The sequence below is a fragment of the Atractosteus spatula genome, chromosome 13, assembly GCF_055471065.1.
Source record: "Atractosteus spatula isolate fAtrSpa1 chromosome 13, fAtrSpa1.hap1, whole genome shotgun sequence".
Lineage (NCBI taxonomy): Eukaryota > Metazoa > Chordata > Actinopteri > Semionotiformes > Lepisosteidae > Atractosteus > Atractosteus spatula.
The window spans coordinates 43,013,362-43,032,852 of NC_142718.1; the positions used below are offsets into that span (position 1 = coordinate 43,013,362).

A 19,491-nucleotide genomic window follows, 5' to 3' on the forward strand; every position below is an offset into this window, starting at 1 on the left:
AATCGTAAGACACCCGTCTTCAACTCATAACTTGGTTAGAGGAATCCGAACTGCCCTTATGTAGGAAACTAAGGCTGTGGTCTTGGTTTCACTTTGACTAAATTGGTCTCCTGGGTGGCACTTTCAGAATAATGGACTTTGAGGAGGTTATTAGTGTTTGCTACAACAGATCCAAGTGTTTCTTTTCATATTCTTACTGTATGCTCTGGGACCCTGCAGGAGCAGTCCTCTGTCTGTGATTTATGTCTTTTAGTCTGGACAGTAGCAGCTTTCTGAGGCCCTGTGTAGGGCACTCTTCACTGTCAGATTTAATGAATGTTGCAGTCAATACAAACAACATCTCTTCCAGCTACTAATGAATTGTAAAATTAAATGTCTACAGCATAATAAATGCCCATTTTACTCTGGCTTCAACACATATATCCTCTGATCTGCCTTGTCTTGGAAACATGGACCATTTGGAACAAAAGAATGATTAATTAGATAGGGCCTAATCAGCGGAACTAATTCTTGTTTTAATTAAGGTAATGTAATTAGCTAGTATTCTTGCTTTAGATACATTTTGATTGCTGAAGAGTTTAATTTTCTGTGTTGAATAAAAAATGCTAATTATGCCAATTAATTAGATGATGACACTACACAGTGTAAAGAAGATTAGTTTGTGCTGGTTTGTTTATTTTTGTAATCTTGTTCCTGCAGAACCCAAGAATGAGATGTTCCTTTTTTATGGAAAGGGGAGACCAGGCATTATTCGGGGAATGGGTCTGAATACCAAAGCTGGAGATGAGCACATGATTCAGATAGAGGATCTTGTTAATCCACGGGCTCTCGACTTCCATGCTGAAACAAATTACATTTACTTTGCTGACACAACTAGCTTTCTAATTGGAAGACAGAAGATCGATGGAATGGGACGAGAAACAATACTAAAAGATGGTGAGTATTTTGAGAAGCTCAAAATACTCTTGATATTCGTAATTCGGATGATCCTCGAGGAGCATGAAAAAGAAAAATAATTCAATTAATTAACAAATATCATAACAAGAACAATAATACTACAACTACTACTAAAAATGGCTTGCATTTCTATTGCATTTCTCATCTCAAAGGATTCCAAATTGTGTTAATTAATTCTTATACAGTATGTTTGTTGTAACAGCTATACATGGAAATCATATATACTGTAATTCATTCTATATTTTTATATTTCAAACATTGGAATGTCCATAAAATAAATGTATCTTGTCTTATATCAGTATAAGGAGTATAGATAATCTGGTTTTGATGTCATGTGAAGGGTCCTTTAATTGTACTGTAGATTTGAATTGCGAGCTTTTCTGAAACTGACTGACCTTTTAATTTCTCAAGCATTTCTCTAAGCAGCAGTTACAGTACATGTATTTTTTTTTCTAAAGATTGCTGATATAAAGTAGTTTTCAGGCGTATCTTAAAGAACGGGCAGAGGAGACACTGATCTACTGCATGTCAGTGTGACTTGTGCAGAGATGATCAAAGCAGCTCAATGAATTTAATCTACTGTATTTACCTCTATATTCCTTTACAGACCTTGATAACGTGGAAGGGGTGTCAGTGGACTGGATTGGAAACAACCTGTATTGGACAAATGATGGCTATAGAAAAACCATCAGTGTTGCCCGACTGGAGAAGGCATCCCAGACCAGGAAAACTCTTTTAGAAGGAGACATGTCTCACCCCAGAGGCATTGTGGTAGACCCAGTAAATGGGTATGTACTCAAACCAGTTTCCAGGGATGGAGACTGAATTATTTTTTCACTGAATTGTGATAAACTAAGGATTATAAAAAAATACCATAAGTTTGTGCACATATGCTAAAGTCAATAAAAAATATAATCTATTTGATCTGAAATTAAAGATAATGTAAATTGCTATTAAATATGCATATATCTTGAGCCAGTCAAACTCAGCAAAGAAATCAGTCTACCTTAAAGTCCATGGAGAAAGATTCCCAATTTAGCTGATTTTTATTGTCAATGAATTATATTGTAAAAATATATATTGAAAGTAAGCAAGAAAGGAAGCAATAAAGGTGAAACTAACATATTTGATTCTGTTGATGGTAATTTTCATGTGCTTAATCTTACCTGAGACATGTTCAGAACTGGAAAGAACTCTGATCATACAGATTATATATAAGATAGGCAAAACATTCTGCTTCAGTCCTTTGGGTTTCCATGGAATCAAATACTTTTCTTAATACTTAGATAATTTTTCATCTACTTATTTCTCTGGATGAAAGGTGATACAAAAACAAAATCTCTGTACTGATCAATGAGGAAAATATTTTCACAGTCCCTGGCCTGCATGTGTTTCATAAATAAAATCAGTAAAGTAAAAAGAAAATATTTAATGGCATATTTTACTTTTGTTCCAGCTGTTGTCAAACTTTGTTAACTCAACAGTTGTGATACCATGGGGGTAGTTGCGACCAATGTGGGCATGGACAGGCATGTCCACCACTATGGACACACCCCTACGAGCCTGTTGGGGAATTTTTTCACAGTCCTCTTTTATCGCTGTCTTAGTGTATACTGTCTTAACATACACTCCTGCGAGAGTGGATCTAACCATGTCCCCCTCATGGGGGCAACCCTGACAGGTGGTGCCGCTTATTTAGGTATCTTGACTCTCGGCTTACAGACTCTTGAGCAGAGTCTCTGTCTCACTCATGTTATCCTTTCAAATCTCCTCCGAGATTGTTAACGGAGGTACTGTATATCACATTGCCGATCCCTTAGTTCATGGTTTCCTGGGCTCGACAAACTTCATCTTCCATTCGTGCCCTAAAAGCTAAACCCTTCCACGAAGATGTCTCTGGGTCCCTCATATCGTTGAGCGCTTCCTTCACTGACTCCAGGTTTTAAAAGATCCACTCTCCAATGACCCTAGAACCCTTTCACTCATCTGGAGCCTCCTGCTTCCTGATGACACACACGGACCTTCCTGCTCCTCCTGTCCAAGACAGCTTCTGGTCCTCTCATGACCAGCCAGCCTCAGACCCGCACTTCTAGCTGCTGACGCCATCCTCCCGAAGACACCAGACTGGGTCACTCTCTCAGTCTCCAGTACCTCACTCTTGCACGGAGACCTTCTATGCTAACAAATTGAGCCTCTTCTGCACGTCACTTCATGCTGAGACTCAACACACTTTTCCTTAATTAAAATCCACACACCATACACATGGCCTAGCTGGCTCTCCACTCTCATGCCCCAGGTTGTGTACACTTCTGCAGCTACTGGAGAATCTCCTCCTGTGCCCAGACCCTGCTGCAGACTCACTCACACAGCTGCTGGCGCACCTTACATCCATGCCACCACTGCGCCTCAACACCCTGTGCAGCATCCGTGATGCCACCGCATGCTCACCACCAGAGGTCTGCTAATGGGATCCCACTTCTCCCCCAATACCCCATATGACCAGGGGGAGGGTCCCTCTACTGCTCCAAACATGTTGATCATGCTCATATGGACACTAACTCGCCAAACTTACAAGCTCTGTCCCAGACAGCTCTGTTCTCACATCAAAACAGGCTGCTGCCCCCTTAATCTCTAATTCTCTTGAGGTTCCTCTTTCATGTAAGGGTCCATTTCTCCCATCAGTCTCAGTCTTCTCTGAGACCGATGCTCTTCTCTGTCCCTTCCAGGTTTAAGGCTCCACACTATACCCGGATCCCTCCAGAAGTGCCGCTTTCATTACTCTCCCCTCGTTGGGGTCTGTTTGCCCTCTCTTGCACCCGTAAGGCAGACATGCTCTCCTAACTGCACCTCACACCTGCTGCTGTTCAGCTGCGGCCCGGCTCTCTTGCTGACGAGCCCCTGGATGTGATGTCCCATGTCTCTCCTGCAGCAGCTCAGGATTGAGTCCCGTTTCATCTCTTTTCAAGGGAACTTAGGAGCACGGTTCTTAAAGCAGTCCCACAGCTGAGTCTGATTAACCCTAAAAAAGCACTCAGAAGTGGTTGCCAAGGCAATGTATCTCACTCTCACTGAGGGCTCTGCTGCTTAAAGGCACCACTCCCGGGATTATTATCATTATACTGTATTTTTAGTTAAAACATCATAATGCTACTACAACCAACAGGCATGTTGGTAGATGTTAAGATAATAATAAAAATGGGCTCTGTTGAATCATTCTGAAGTAATATTCCAGCTTCCACATACCATCCCCAGGTAGAAGATTATTCTGATCAACTTTTTGTGAACTGTGGAGTCTACCGTGGTGTGCTATTTGAAATGTGCAGATCTAAAATTCAATTTTATTTTAATTTACCAGCTTCAGTATAATGTAAATAACCACACACATCTAGATACTGATATGCAAAATCAACCCCAAACTGAAAAGAAGACAGACCCACTTTCATTACAAAAAAGCAGAGTGGAGAGAACATGATGAACTCTTTAATACAAAACTCAGACTAAACCAACCAGAAAAAATATATCTTTCACTCTGTCTCCCAATACTACTATGCCAAAGTTTTTTTTTACAAAGAGCATCTTGTCCCAGGAAAGGAAATCAACAAAAGAAATGTTCTCACATTTATGTCTGCATACTTTAGGCTGTACAAAATAATCAAAGAGCAGACTATAGGATTGAAGCTCTCAGTGTGCTCAACCAGTCATCACTAGAGTGCACAGCTCAGCATCACCCAGGCTGGCTGTCCACATCACCCACTGACACAGGAAAGAGCAGGCTGCCAGGGCAAGACACAGTATGCTAGCACAACACACAGGGAGGACGTGTAAATTATCAAAGGCAAACAGAATTTGCTAAAATAATGACATTGACGTTGACACAATATCTTCAACTGATGTGTATAATGCACCATTGAAACAAGCAGGATCTAAGAATGCAAAGAACTTGGACATGAGAGTAAAGTAAATAGAAGTTCTCCATTTGTCTGTTTCACAGGAACAACAGCTCCCTGTCGCTACTGTGTGCTTCCTTACTGTTCCCTGAGGTGGACTGGCCTTCATTCCTTCACTCTCATGTCCTCCTTCCTCTCGTTCCCTGACTTTGGCTGATGACAGGAGGTTCTGTCCCTTTGTGCTGCAGCCACATCCTCCAGCATCAGTACAGCAAGAGGCTGTAATTCTGCTCCTGCTTTGCCATTACTGTTTACCTCTTTGTTGGGTCTTCTGGCGGGAGAGAATTGTGGGAATTAGAGTTTCTCTCTGCTTGCTGTGCAAACCAACAGAGCCGTGGCTACCATCTAAATCTGTGCCTATCGCAGTACCATGGCATACATGCACATATATACTGTACATTTAAGACTATCTGGATACACTAAACACATTCAATTAAGGCCCAGATGACATACAGTATATATATATATTAAAGCAGAGAATGGCTGAATTTTGTAAAAGACATAAGAAGATACAGTAGAGGAATTTTAATGGAAAAACTCTGTCCAAGAAACTGTTAGAGCTCCAGAGAAGTGCTGTGTTGTCTATGGTGTGGCTTGTGGGAAACAGGATTTAGCCTGCCCTATAAGATTTAGATAGGAAGAGCCTTCCTAAAGTATAGGCAGGATTGAAACTGCCTTTGGTACTCAAAAGGACCTCTTTCAATATAAAGTACTTTTGTTGGACTCCAAAGGTTAATAGAACTTCTGCTCTGTCCACATGCAGAGTATGATGACATGATGAATCTTAGTAGTCATTTATTTACTTCCCAGATTGGGAAACACACCTGTTAAGTACTGTACCTGTGCAGTACTGCCACAGGACAGACACATGCATTCATTCTTTTAAGACTATGAAATTACACTCAGGATTTTTTTTGTAATGAATATGGAGGTAATGTCGTTTTTGCAACGATAAGCATATTTCATGTAATGAAAATCAGGCAACACGAATGCACTCAGGCACCTCAGTACTTCTTCCTGGGGCTGGCCTGAGTAAGGAAGACTTCAGTCTTGCAACACCTAACCAACCCTGTGTTTCGGAGATGTGTTTGTAAAGGGGTGTGTTAGCGATGTCCCCGGTATTGCTTTGGTATAAATTATTACAGCATTACCCTCCCAGGCATTTTGGATGCTCTGTAGACAAAATTGCAGAAAAGATCCATATGCACTATTAGTGATGGTTTTCATTATGTTATACACAGAGGATCCAGTTTATTGATTCACACAGAAAAGATATGTAGTTATGTTTCTTTCAAAGATCTATATAATAGACCACATTTCTCACTGATGAAGTTGGTTCAGACTCTCACATGGGCTAATATATGGATTTATCTTTTATCTGTTATGAAGGGCCATTGTATATATTAATACAAAAAATAGCTTTTAGTTTGAATAATGGGTAACAGACTTCATTGCCCTACAATATAAAGACAAATATTTATTTACCAAATAAAAACATATAGATGTTGTATTCAAACACCATTTTTTATTTTTACAATTTACACTTTACAATTTACACTTGTATTTGTGATAAAAGGTACACTTGTAAATGCTTCTATGAATTTTCATTCTATAAGACAATATAAATATTCAAATTCTGCATATACTTCTATATAAATATATAATAGGGTGATATGATATCACATACATTCTAATTTCAAAAAAACATTTTATTAAGATCATTAAGAGTATCCTGGGTTCCATATTTGAAGTGCTGGCTATGGTGAGTTGCCAGAGGGGTGATGCCATTAGCTATCCATACCTGAGAGATCTGGGAAGAAGATACAATTGAGTACAAGCAGGGCCTGGTGGCTTGGAGTTAGTGATCAGATTTCCATCTTACATAAAGAGCGCCGATACTTTACCTCATGTCTTGTAGTGCAGAAAAATGAACATGACACGTGATTCAGTGATCTCATATACTGTACAGCAGTGTGTTGTTCTCATCTCTTCCAGGAGCTCTTATGGGTGTCAGGAGTTGGTTAATTAGAGGCTATTCCATATAGATGGTCATCAGGAGAGAAAAGTTGGAGATGGACTAAAATTGAAGAAAGAAGTGTACTTTAAGGAAATCAAGATAATACTTGTAGACCTCTCTGTGTCATAGTGTAACATTCAGTACACAAATTGCACTTTATCTAATACATTCTTAGAAAAGCAGTTATAAATTAGCAAACTCTCAATGTACAGTATGTGTCATAATATTGTAATTTTGCTTGTAAGGGTGTCTGTTTTGTGATGTTTCACTAGTCTCTGAAGTTGTGCTTTTCACAAATTATGAGGAGGATATGCTGCATACTGTAGCTGCACTTATTGGGAAAAATAATCAGTTGAAACCAGGTAATAGGAGACATCAGCAAGTGATTCAGTTATATGGTACAACCTAAGAGGGAGAATGGGAATTCCATCAACATATTCCTTATGTAATGGGGGGTGGATTCATAACAAGGATTTAGAGCAAAGAAACAGTGTAATCACAGTGCATTGATTTATTGTCATGTTTCACTTACTTTCACAATAATCTATTTTTGTGCGTAAATCTTGATCCCATTATATTATACTAAAAAAGTGTATTTGCCCTACATCTAGCCTTCTGGGCTATTGGCTGTATTGGAAATTTATATAGGTAGTAGATAATTTGTATCTCAATACAAAATTAATGTTGGCAATAATGAACTGTGTTTGATGGCCTGAGGCCAATCTCATTATCACTTTCAGTGGGTGTGAAAAAAATCTATGAATCCAGTTGAACAAAATGCAGCTCACAGGTTCCTTGTAGATCAAAGGGCTATGTTCATGCTACATGGTAGAATTCATGAGCTGATAATACGTCATCTTTGATTTTTGGTGTGTTTTCCATACATGACCTTTCTTAATTTTTTATGTTGAACACAACATTTAAATGCTTAAAAGATAATTTGTTTCTGTACATTCTGGACAAAAGTAAACATCATTGAAGATACATTTCTTTCTCACTAGTTGAGGAATTATTTTTTTACAAAATATCCTGAAACAAATCAGTTTTAAATCATTCAACCTTGTGTACAGCATATAATCTCACTTATCTTTTTAGTCATTTGTAAACTATAGTTCAAGCTGTTCGGTTTGTTCTTTTTGTAGTAGAGCATATGTGTTTTTTAGCAAATGAAAATCACTACAGTATATGTGTTGTTTAGCAAACAAAAATAACTACTACTACTTCACAGTACTACTTCACAGTTGCCCGAAGTAAAACATTTTCTCACAGAGGCAATCATATTCACTCTATTTTCTTCGTTTCAGGTTAATACACAGACATTGAAAGCAAGTCTGTTTTTTGTTAGAATTTTATCCATAACATTTTGGGGTGAGAAAGTGAGTAGACATGGACAGAACTATGTGTTTCCAATAAGAAAGATGGCATAGAAGAAAATATGGAGATGGAAATACTCTGTGCAATGCAGGCCATATACTGTGATGTAGATTCAACAACAGTAAAAGCCGGATACTTAACAGTCCTCCACATGGTGGTATTTGTAAGTGTCTGATTACATTTTCTAGTCCCCAAATGAGAAAAAAAAACACCCAAGCACAATTTAAAAACATGAAAAATGTTAAGAGTTAAAACAAATATTTGTTTGCAAATTGCTTGTTCTATTGAACTTGGTAAGAATATGTGTTCTAAAAATGTGACAGAACATCGTTCAAACCATTAGGATTTAATTATGTTTAGTACCACTCAGATTATATTTAGAAACACAAAGAAACATTTAAAATTAAAATATGGTTTAAAAAATACAAGATTGTACTCCAGCCACCTACTAAGTTTTAGTGTCTTATATCACATTGTGGCAGGCCGATCTTTGAGAAAACTGTTTTATCAGATGACCTACAGTACCACCAGAGCCCATTTAAAGGGTCTATTATCTGTAAATAGTCTCACTGGGTGGTAATTGTTAATTAATTAGATGGTTAGTGAAGGGTTTAGAAGTTACATTTTCACATTGGGGTCAATTAGTAATGTTTGGTACGGTATATAAAGAACTCACAGAATTAGTTGTGGTTGGTTTGCTTTAGTAGCAGTGTGATGGTGTCTCTGTTGAGATCTTCATGAATAAAGTCTCTTAAGATGCACTTCCTGAGTAATGGTGAGTTTGAAATCTGCTGAGATGCCTTGAGCCATCTAATGTAAGCTGGTGCTTAAATGTGTAATTTATTAATGGGTTTCTAAAAACTCCTCAGTCATGAATACATCAGGATATGATTAAGTTATTCAAATATGTATTCTGTTAATGTTTATGGGTTTTGCAATACACAGGCATAACCAAAAATTCAGGCATTATTTGGAAGCTTATCAAATGAGGGTTGGCTTCTGTGGTCAGAGTTTCTAAAAACCTGTAATGGATGAAGACTAATATGAAGTCAGTTCAGGTGTATACTGTATATCTTGATTATATGCAGCCATGCTGCTTGTTAGACACCATGCAAAAACAACTCTATCAAACTGTTTTCTTGCCATAGTTGAGGGACATTTAGTATCTGGTCTAATATAATACTTTCAAATTTCAAGAGATGGCAGTAGATTTTTTTGCTAGTTATATACAGTAGATTTTACCCTCCACCCCCAACACCATAGATGGTATATGTCAATATGAGTTGACTAATATAGAAAGCAAAGAAATAACCCACAAAATACTGTACTTGTTCCTCAGCCAGACAACACGAATGCACAAGCTCATCATTGTATCACAGGTGCACATCAGGTGTTAACAAATAGTCACCATGGTTGACATGACAGTGCATTTCCACAGGGGATAGAAAAAAGGCTTTTGTTTCTTTCAAAGCAAGCAATCCACAAATTTCTTCCATGCCCTGCAAGGCACCTCAAGACTTGTCCTTATAAGAACACTCCTGGGATGCCCTGGGGTAGCTATGTGTACTGTTGCCAGAAAAACTCCTATCACAAAAGACCAGCTGGCCACAAAAATATGTAGGATAAGGGCTGGCGTTCAATCAAAACATTTTTACAGGAACTGCCTACTCCCTGTGTTCAAGTCTCCCTGTTTATCAGATTTTTTGATATCTGTTGTGGACAGCCAATTACAGTTTATCTGATAACCATGGTATGCTCTTGACAAGTTACAGAGCAAAAGTACTTATGTGGTACATGTACATTAATAACAGTGATTGTTGTCTGAATAGATAAACAGGCTCAACTTCAGTATAAAAATGGATCATTATGGTTTGAAGTTACTCAGTTTGTACACTTTCTGTCATTATTCATTATGCTGTGCATGCATAATATTGGCTTATTAAAACAGCTGCCCTGGAATGTTTCTAGTGTTCCATGGAGGCTTCAATGCCTCAGAGCAAGGGAAATCTTAAAATAGCTACCCCTTTCTTCAGTTCTTACATCTTTATCTTTTTATTAAAAAAATAAGGATACTGATATACAGGTGAACAAAAATAAGTTTTTATGTCTCTTTAATATTGCTTTGGCTATAAAGGAAGCAATATTTGTCTTTTTTTAATCTAAGGGGTTGGTTTGAAGTCCACAACACCAAGGTTGTATTTACCTTTGCTCATTTAACCTCTCCACCCTGGAAATGATAATGTGAAAATTGCACTAGCCAGACCTTTAGTTATTGAGAAAACAGTTATTGTCTTCTGTTAAATAAATCTAATGGTGGAATTGTGATTATTTAATGAGTTTGCTTACCTTTCTTTTTTTATGCAGTGTGCTTTCTATTTTTCTCTTGCAGTTGGATGTACTGGACTGACTGGGAAGAAGATGAGGTTAATGACAGTATTGGGAGGATTGAGAAGGCATGGATGGATGGCTCCAATCGACAAATATTTGTGACTTCAAACATGCTTTGGCCGAATGGTTTAACTCTTGATTATGGAACCAATACAATGTACTGGTGTGATGCCTACTATGATCACATTGAGAAAATGTTCCTCAATGGCACAGGCAGAATGGTAAAATAAATTTACATAGCTGAGAGAGAATCACTGTTAATGACAATTAAGATTGCTTTCTGTCTTCTATTACTGCCTGTTGACCTGTGCACTATAAATCTGAGACTAACTCGGTCAGGACAGCAAAGCTAATTCTGGAGTCAATGATTCAATACTAGCACACACTTAATAGAGATCATTTTTACATCTCTAATAAAGGAAAAACACATTTCTAAAATTATAATGGCAACATTGTTAAAATAAAGAAAAATGAAGCTCACTTTGTCTGTTTTTTCAGCATAAGGTCAGAAAACAGAATTATAAGGAAAATTCTTAAGATTATTCTACTTCACAATAAGTCATTGACACTAGAACATCATAGCACACATATATTGATTGTTGCCTTAATAAGCATTGTACGGATTAGTTTGGTTAGATTCTGTCATGGTTAAATGAGCTGGGGATTGTCTAGATTCCTCACACGTTTGGATAGAGTCCTGAATGTTTTCCTGATGTTTCAGGATATTTGTATCTTCTCTCAATGGAGATTTGTAATCTTTTTCATAGCTACCTTTTTTTGTCTGTCAATAGGTGGTGTACAATGGGAAAGAATTAAACCATCCGTTTGGGATTTCTCATTATCAGAATTACATTTTTTGGACTGACTATATGAATGGTTCTGTTTTCCAATTGGACTTGCTGTCTGGAAATGTTACTCTTCTGAGAAGTGAAAAGCCTCCACTCTTTGGACTTCAGGTTTATGACGCTCAAAGTCAGAAAGGTAAAACTGACATTTATTACAGAAAAAGTGTTTGGTTACAGACATATGTGGAAGCAGAAACAGATGCAAATTAAAAGCCATAAAGTTTCTTGTGTTCAGGTGGTATACAGTATAGGAGTTGTAAAAGGCAAAAAGTTCAGAATGCAGTTTCAAAATAAAGTGCACTACACGCACACCTCAACCTTAAAAAATCATGCTGCAAGCACTTTCCTTTTCCTTTTCTGGTGGTTATGTAATGCATCAACCTGCAATCTAAACCACAAAAAGTGCATTGCTTTACTGCAATTTCTCTTTGAAATTATTGATTTTTGCACACACTGCACAATACCCAAGTTCTGTAGTTATAAGATAATTGCCCCCATAGTTAAGGGCCTCTTGAAGCCAAGTCCTCTTGTAGTCCTTGTACAGTAAATGCCAAGTTGCTGAAGTTAGTCTTATTTATAAATAAGTATGAATGCAGTGGAATAAAGGTGGCACTGTGATGCAGTGGTTAGCATTACTGCATCACAGTGCTGGTTCCCAGGGTTCAATTCCAGACCTGGGGTGTCGTCTGTGTGTTTTCCCCATGTTCAAGTGTTTTTTCTCTGGGTAGAGGGGTTTCCTCCCACACTCCAAAGATATACTGTACTGGGGAGTTACTCAGCTTCTTGGAAAACTAGCCCTGGTGTGAGTGTGTGCGTGTCTGTGTGTATGAGCCCTGCGATGGACTGGTGTCCTTTCTAGGGTGTACCCTGCCTCAGGCCTGTTGCTTGTCAGGTTAGGTACCTGCTCCTCATGACACTGTATTGAACAAAGTGGTTATAAAATGGATGGATGGATGGAGGCAGTGACATTTGTAATTCTTAAATAGCAATATCTACTGTAGGATACCATATTTCTGTTTTTCACCTGCATAATGTTTTAGAAAATGTTATCTAGGTTATAGTTTGTCTAGATTTGTAATGGAGGATTTAGTACTCTGGTACTCTGCCTTTCAGTAGAGAAGCTCTAGATTAAAGAATGTTTAATTTGAAAGGCTCTGAATAAAGGTATTTTTTCTAGTTACAGTGCATATTGTACAGCAGACCATCCATGAAAAGAAATGATAACATTCTAATATAAAGTCAAGTTCCATGCTGACTATCTACCGTACATTTACTTAAATTGAATGACAACCTTGTTCTAAAAAAGACATCGAGACCGTCACAGGCTAATGTGATGGCTGAGAGGAAGTTACAGCTGCTCATTAATACCAGTCTAATTATATACAGTCACATCCACAGACCTACTGTTCATCAGTGATCTAACTCTTTAGGCAGTTATGCTTTAGAAGAGGCTTAGTGTTACACTTTACAAGTTGCACTCTGTTTGTTATCAAACTGTATATTGAACCAGTTACTTACTGTACAAGCAAATCTCAAATTGGTTCCCATGTGTGCAGGAAGCTCCTGAATCATGCACATTGAAAACAACTCCCAAACATAGTTTCTTTCTGTCTCAGTTTGAGAATTTAAACATTGTGATCCTTGCTTGCTTGGTCAATTAATAAATTGGCTTACTGGACAGATACTGTATGTGGCACACACAGCCTCAGAGGAAAGCTGTTCTTATGCAGTTTGTGTTAGTGGGACTTCACTTCTGTTAACTGTTTATTAGCTTGCCATTCGGTGTGTTGTTCAAAACTTTCTCCATTCTTTGAATTTGATTGAACACACTTTTTAATATTGCAAAGAAAATTCACTGTTATGAAGGGCCTGTACATTAATTTACATCTGTACTGTACCCCCAGCCCTCTGTTCTTTAGCAATGTAATTCTGTTCTGGGCATAAAGTGAAACATTGCAGTGAAAAGATGTGCTTTATTATACTGTAATGTTACACAGTGTCATTGCAAACATTTTAATAGAACCACAGCATTGTCATTTGTGGCTTCAAGAAAAGAGTTTATTATCCAAATAAGGAATTTATGTTCTAAGAACATCCACTTGTTAATAACGTTGTCTTGTCATATTTTTCTGTTTTCATATTCACCATTAAGAAAGTAATCAGATTATCTAAAGCCAGCCACTATTAAAGGAAAAATGCAGGCATTGTGCTAACCATTTATTATTTCATACTGGGAGTTACTTAAATTGGGTGGTTAGACCAAGAAGCATAATAACATTCATTTATCTTGCAGTGTAATTCCTTTTTGAATACAGAAATAGCACACATGAGAGATATGGCCTGGAAGTTAAAAAATGCATTGGGGTTTATCCTGTAATCCCATAAGCAGTCATAAAATGCTGTTTATGCTTCTAACTATCCAGATGTGAAGGAGTAATGGAAGCAACAGTGATCAAAGTCTTTGACACACATAAGCACCTGTCAGACTACACAGGAGGGGGTCGCTACACACTGGGAGACCAAGCACTATAACAAATTGGACAGTAAATATGCGGATGATGTTTTTTTATTTATTTAGCTCTCCAAAATGTATAAATATTAAAAATCCCTATCTGATTTTCCTATTTGTTCATTCTTTTAAACATTTTCTTGTGAACTGTTGCCTGTGGTACATGCATTGATTCAGCCAGTGTTTCATTTTTTACAGTCAGCTCAAACATCCCTGATTAATTGGTGTACTTTCATTTCACCAGTAAGAGAATTCAGACTTTGAGCATTATAACTGATATTTTTACAGTGCATTCATGCATTTTACTTTTATGTTAAGTGAAAGCAGTTTCTGCTTGTCGTAAAAATGTATATGACAACAAGTAAAGATTAATTTCACATTAAAAAAAGTAGAAATAAAAATGTTTTTGTCGTTGAGTCAACATCTGAAGAAGGCTCAACAACAGAAACATTGTTTTCTTTCTACTGTACTTCTTCCTCTCCCTTATACACTGATGCAGCTCTCCATTCATTTAGAAGGTTGAGAAAAGAGGGGTTTAAAATGAATTCTCAGGCTGTCACAGGATTCTGTCCTTCCTATTGGAGAGATTAATTAGGCCTCTTCCATTTTGTTTATTGCTGATTTGCTTCATGTGAAAAAAGGGACTCAGCTTAATGGAATATGCCTAAGCTATTTGATTGTCCATATATTACAAGTACTGTATATTTTGTCATTTTTTCAGATTTGAAGGAAGTTTGAAATAGGAATTATGCCTAAATTAAAGTTCTTAAAACCTTTTCCAATAAATCTTTTGACATTTTATTTTTAAATTGCCATTAACGCATCTGTCTTTGTAACCTCCTGTTGGGAGAGTAAAAATTAACCCTCCTAGGGGAGGTTAAAATGAAAATGGTTTTGCAGTTCAACTACTTAATTTAAATTTTCTGTATTGCAAGTCATTCTTGGGAAAAGGGTGCTGATTAGTCACTGATTATTCTTATAAAAAAGAAATGTGTACAAAGAAGCAAATAATGTTCTTTTGCTGTTATTCCTATTTTGTTTCATATTTTAAAATATTAATTCGGTTTGAATTTGTAGTATCTGCAACAAAAACCATCCAGCAGTGTCAAGCCACTCATTCTAGACAGCTGAGTTTGCCTGATTGATGTGAATCCTGTCCTGGTATCTTGAAAACAAGATTTGACTTTGTGAGGATCTTGTTTGCCTGTTAGGATTCTTAAATCATTATTCTATTATTAGAAGTATTAATTGCTGGATTACTTTTAGAATCACAGCAGTGTTTGCACTATTCACACAGATACGTATGGATCACTCATACTGTATACAGTAGTAATTTTAAATTTCCTCTGAAATGAAAAACAGAAATATTTTTGCTTTGCAGATCAAGTGTTTACCTACTAATGTGCATGATAACTCTGCATTTTTGTTATGCAGGGGAAAATGCTTGCCGTGTTAACTATGGAGGATGCAGCACCCTGTGTCTGGCTATTCCTGGCGGTAGAGTCTGCGCTTGTGCTGACAACCAGCACCTGGAGAGAAACAATGTCACCTGCTCAAGTAGGCCTGATTGTACAGTATATCTTGCTTGGGAGATGTTTCCTTGTGGACAGATAACACTGTAGAATCTGAGTCAGGGTAAAGTGATTAGGAAGTATTATTTATTTGGAAGTGACCACATTTTAGTCTGCAGTGCCATCATATAATTGTAACGAAAATGTAATCTCAGGACTATCCATCTTCTTTCACTCTGTGACTTGGATTCAGCTTTTGAGTGACAAAGGGGCAGTGTTTTATGAAGTGGGGATACCCTGGCCAACACGAGCACCCAATCTTGCTAGCGCTTAACCAATTGTGCACTGCTGGGAGCATGTTGAATTCAAATAAGAAATTATTTTGTGGTAGACTGAATCCGATGGAAAGGACTACTACAGAACGCAAATCACTGTTGTTTTTTTACTAGTTGTTTTAGCAGCAGTTCTAGAAGCTGGCCTGTACTGTATGTATAAAGATGTATAGCTGATGTTATCAAGTTTCCTTGTAATTTTATATTTTCAGTTTTGTAAAAGGTTAATATGAAGGCAAGAAAATGTGTAGAACAAAAGGCCTATCTGTAACACACTTCATACACTGTTCCAGTTTGTTATGCTTTATTTTTATGTCAATGAACACTGTGTAAGTGATTATTTCATGTCATACAGTAGATATGTTGGCAACACTGTGTCCAGGGCAAAATTGCCTCAGAGAGAGCTCATTCAAAATGTTTCTCTGTGCCTGTGTACTATAACTACTTCACATAAAGCACTATACAAAGTTCTGGACGGACAAGCTACAAAGCTAGTGACCTGAAAAAAGAGAGAAATGCCAATGTTTGGTTTCAGCTGAATTACAATGTAAAGTGGGTTTTGAAATGTGAAAATATGCAAATACTGCATAAGAGGAGCATCAAAAGATATCATCCCAAAGTACATCTGATCTTAGCTACGATTACAAAAATTCCTAGTGTCTTTGTCTGTATTAATATGTGTTTTGCGCATGGAATGTTAAACCAAACACATCATACAGTAGTTCTCCCCAGTGAATGTGAGCTGTAACGAAATGGTGTCACAAAAGTGACAAATGTCTTTACAAATGCTCTTACTGCAACATATGTATGTGTACACTGAATACGCACTGTCATTCACAAAGTATTCTGTGCCTATTATTAATATGTTACAAAGCATAATTTTTCAAATGAGGAAAGGAAAAATGAAAGCAATAAAAGCAATTATTTCCACATGCTTCATACGACAAATTGTTTCAAACTCCATAGTCATTTTTTATGGATGGCATTTTGTGAATCTGAGCACTTTGGTATTAACAGTCACTAAAATTAATCTTTGAAATATAATTCTCTTTTTGAAGTGACTTCAGGGGATCTGGTGCCTCAGCTGTGTAAAAGTGATGAATTTCAATGTCAGAACAAGAGATGTATTCATGCCAGCTGGAAATGCGATGGAGATGATGACTGCTTGGATAGCAGTGATGAAGACATGGCCACTTGCTGTATGTATTTCATTTCAGTTCTGTATGTCTTCAAAATGAATGCAAAATAATTCTGTTTCAATACCATCAATTCTCCTTTCCTGGAGTATTCCAAGGCATTAACTGCACTTGATAAATGGTTTCTTACAATGAGCAGCCTTTAATAATCTTTAAATAGGTAAGAACTTCAGTCGGCAAAATGACTGTGAAAAATCAATTTGCCTCCTTGATATTATCCACATTGCACATTTTTTTTCAGAATTATTTTTAAAATTAAATTAAATTCTCATAGGATACAGAACAAATTGATACTACTGTATATGTATGCGATTACCTATACCATTAAAATACCACTTGGACATTATTGGTATTTTTTGGGACAACCATTCATGTTTTTGGCTAAAATACACCTTGGCCAGGCTGGAAAAATAGAGTATACAGCAGGACTGCATGCTTCCAATTCACGGCTTGGGCACAGATCTCTGCAAGCCACCGCAGTGTAGGACTTCACCTCCAGCTGCTTTGTCATTGTAGCTGTTTCATCCCGCACTACTGCCATACAATCCAGCCTTTGAAGACACAAAGCCATTTCATGCGCTCTGCTTTTAGGATTTCACTTCCTTTGAAGACTTACATGGCATTATATAGTCTGTTACACATATATAAGCCATAATAATACTGCAAGTATAATACCATATATATTCACAGAATATGCATCACGTTATAGGTCCCACATTGAGGAAGGTTTTTTTTAAAATATTTTCTTACAGGTTGTTAAACAAAATTACAATTACAAAAGTTGCAAACAAAATTAATACTAAGGATGATGGGATACAGTAAGATTTTTTATATAAAATTCTTAATGTTACAGAATGCTGAACAAATGTCTAATTGCAAATAGTTATCCACATTGCATATGCATATTATCTTGCATGATTGCTTATTATGATCATTTTAATTATGTACTGTAACCGTTTTTAGGATAGAATGAGGAATTTCAGTAGGAATTCCAATTAAAATAAAACAATGTACTGTATTCAATGCTGTCAGCCATAAGGTGTTAGTTTACTTAATGATATGATTAGTCTTCCTTTATAATTTGTCCCACCCATTAAACCTGGTTTTGATTAGCTGAAATAAATAGTCAATGAAAGTGACTGGAGTTATTCAAGGTACTGGAATACCCATTAGAATGAATGGGTCTAGTCTTTTCTTTTGAAAGCATACAGTATGTGAAAGTTTGAACCACTTATTTGATCTTAGTTAAATTAAAGAGATGTTTCAATGCTGAGGAAAAAGATCTAAATGGAACTGCTGAAACTAGTGGAACAGTGCATACTGTACAGTATCTGTGGAATCCATCCCACCTGTCTTGTCCTCCTGAGTGCCCCAGGTGTTTTCAGGGAGTCATCCAGCACCATAGAAAATGGGAATGTCACAGGCTGCATCATTGTCCTGATCATGATCCCTGTAATTTTATTTGTGTGTGTGGTTGCTTTAAAGACAAGACAATGGGAATGCCTGAACAATTGAAGAAACTTATTACTATCCAATGCAAACCCATATGCAAAGTAACTGGGAAGTACTTTATTGATATTTGCTTAGTATGTAATTGTACTGTGTCATGGTTTGAACTATGCTGTATTTGCAGATAATCATAGCTGTCCTGCTGACCAGTTTAAGTGCCTGAATAACCGCTGCATTCCTAAAAAATGGTTATGTGACGGAACCAATGACTGTGGGAATAATGAAGATGAGTCCAACGTTACATGTTCAGGTACAGTGCCTTTTATATGGACAGAGTTAGCTCTATATTCTGGTAATAAGATGTTCCTTTCATGCACTGTAAAACTTCATGTACTTCATGTGCGCACCAAATTTTCCATTCCCAGTAGTCCTGCTGGGCCGTTGACTTACTTTGTGGAATATTAATACCTGCTGCTTGCTTGTTTCCTGTACGCCACTGTTTGTGATATATAGAGCTCTCAGTGGAGCATCACCTAGGGATGTACGTTCAGTACATTTGTGTCTTGTGCTGTTAGTCTTCGCTGTTGGGTATAGGTTTGCGGTGGCAGTTTTATTCACAGGAGGATTATCAGTAGTGGCATGATAGTGGTCACAAGAAGTAGCAACAGTGAGGGTATCAAAAGGCTGTACAGTACATCACTGCAGTGCAGTTATCCCTGCTGATGGAAACAACAATGTGGAGTGGAATTCATTTGAGTTGACAGCAGACCACATTTTAGGATAATCCCAAGACTTAATTCTACAGTATTAACTAAGTGATGGAGTGGAACACCAGCCAAAAGCTATCTACTGTATGCAAAAACCTTCAGTAAACACACATTTTGAGAACAGTCCTCTGGGGCCCAGGATTCCAGCTACTGTATATCTGCTGATTAGGCCTCCAATCTAATTGGTGGTGAGACTGGA

General features: G+C 37.3%; 1 protein-coding gene across 1 annotated transcript in view; it reads left to right on the top strand.

Moving 5' to 3' along the window:
- Positions 1 to 19,491, top strand: part of lrp1ba (low density lipoprotein receptor-related protein 1Ba) — a 491,547-nt gene that overhangs the window by 235,104 nt on the left and 236,952 nt on the right. The window contains exons 11-17 of the mRNA XM_088930252.1: positions 700 to 936; positions 1,565 to 1,745; positions 10,685 to 10,904; positions 11,475 to 11,664; positions 15,472 to 15,594; positions 16,939 to 17,079; positions 18,710 to 18,835. Coding sequence (XP_088786378.1) covers positions 700 to 936; positions 1,565 to 1,745; positions 10,685 to 10,904; positions 11,475 to 11,664; positions 15,472 to 15,594; positions 16,939 to 17,079; positions 18,710 to 18,835 — 1,218 coding nt within the window. The remainder of the gene's footprint in view (positions 1 to 699; positions 937 to 1,564; positions 1,746 to 10,684; positions 10,905 to 11,474; positions 11,665 to 15,471; positions 15,595 to 16,938; positions 17,080 to 18,709; positions 18,836 to 19,491) is intronic.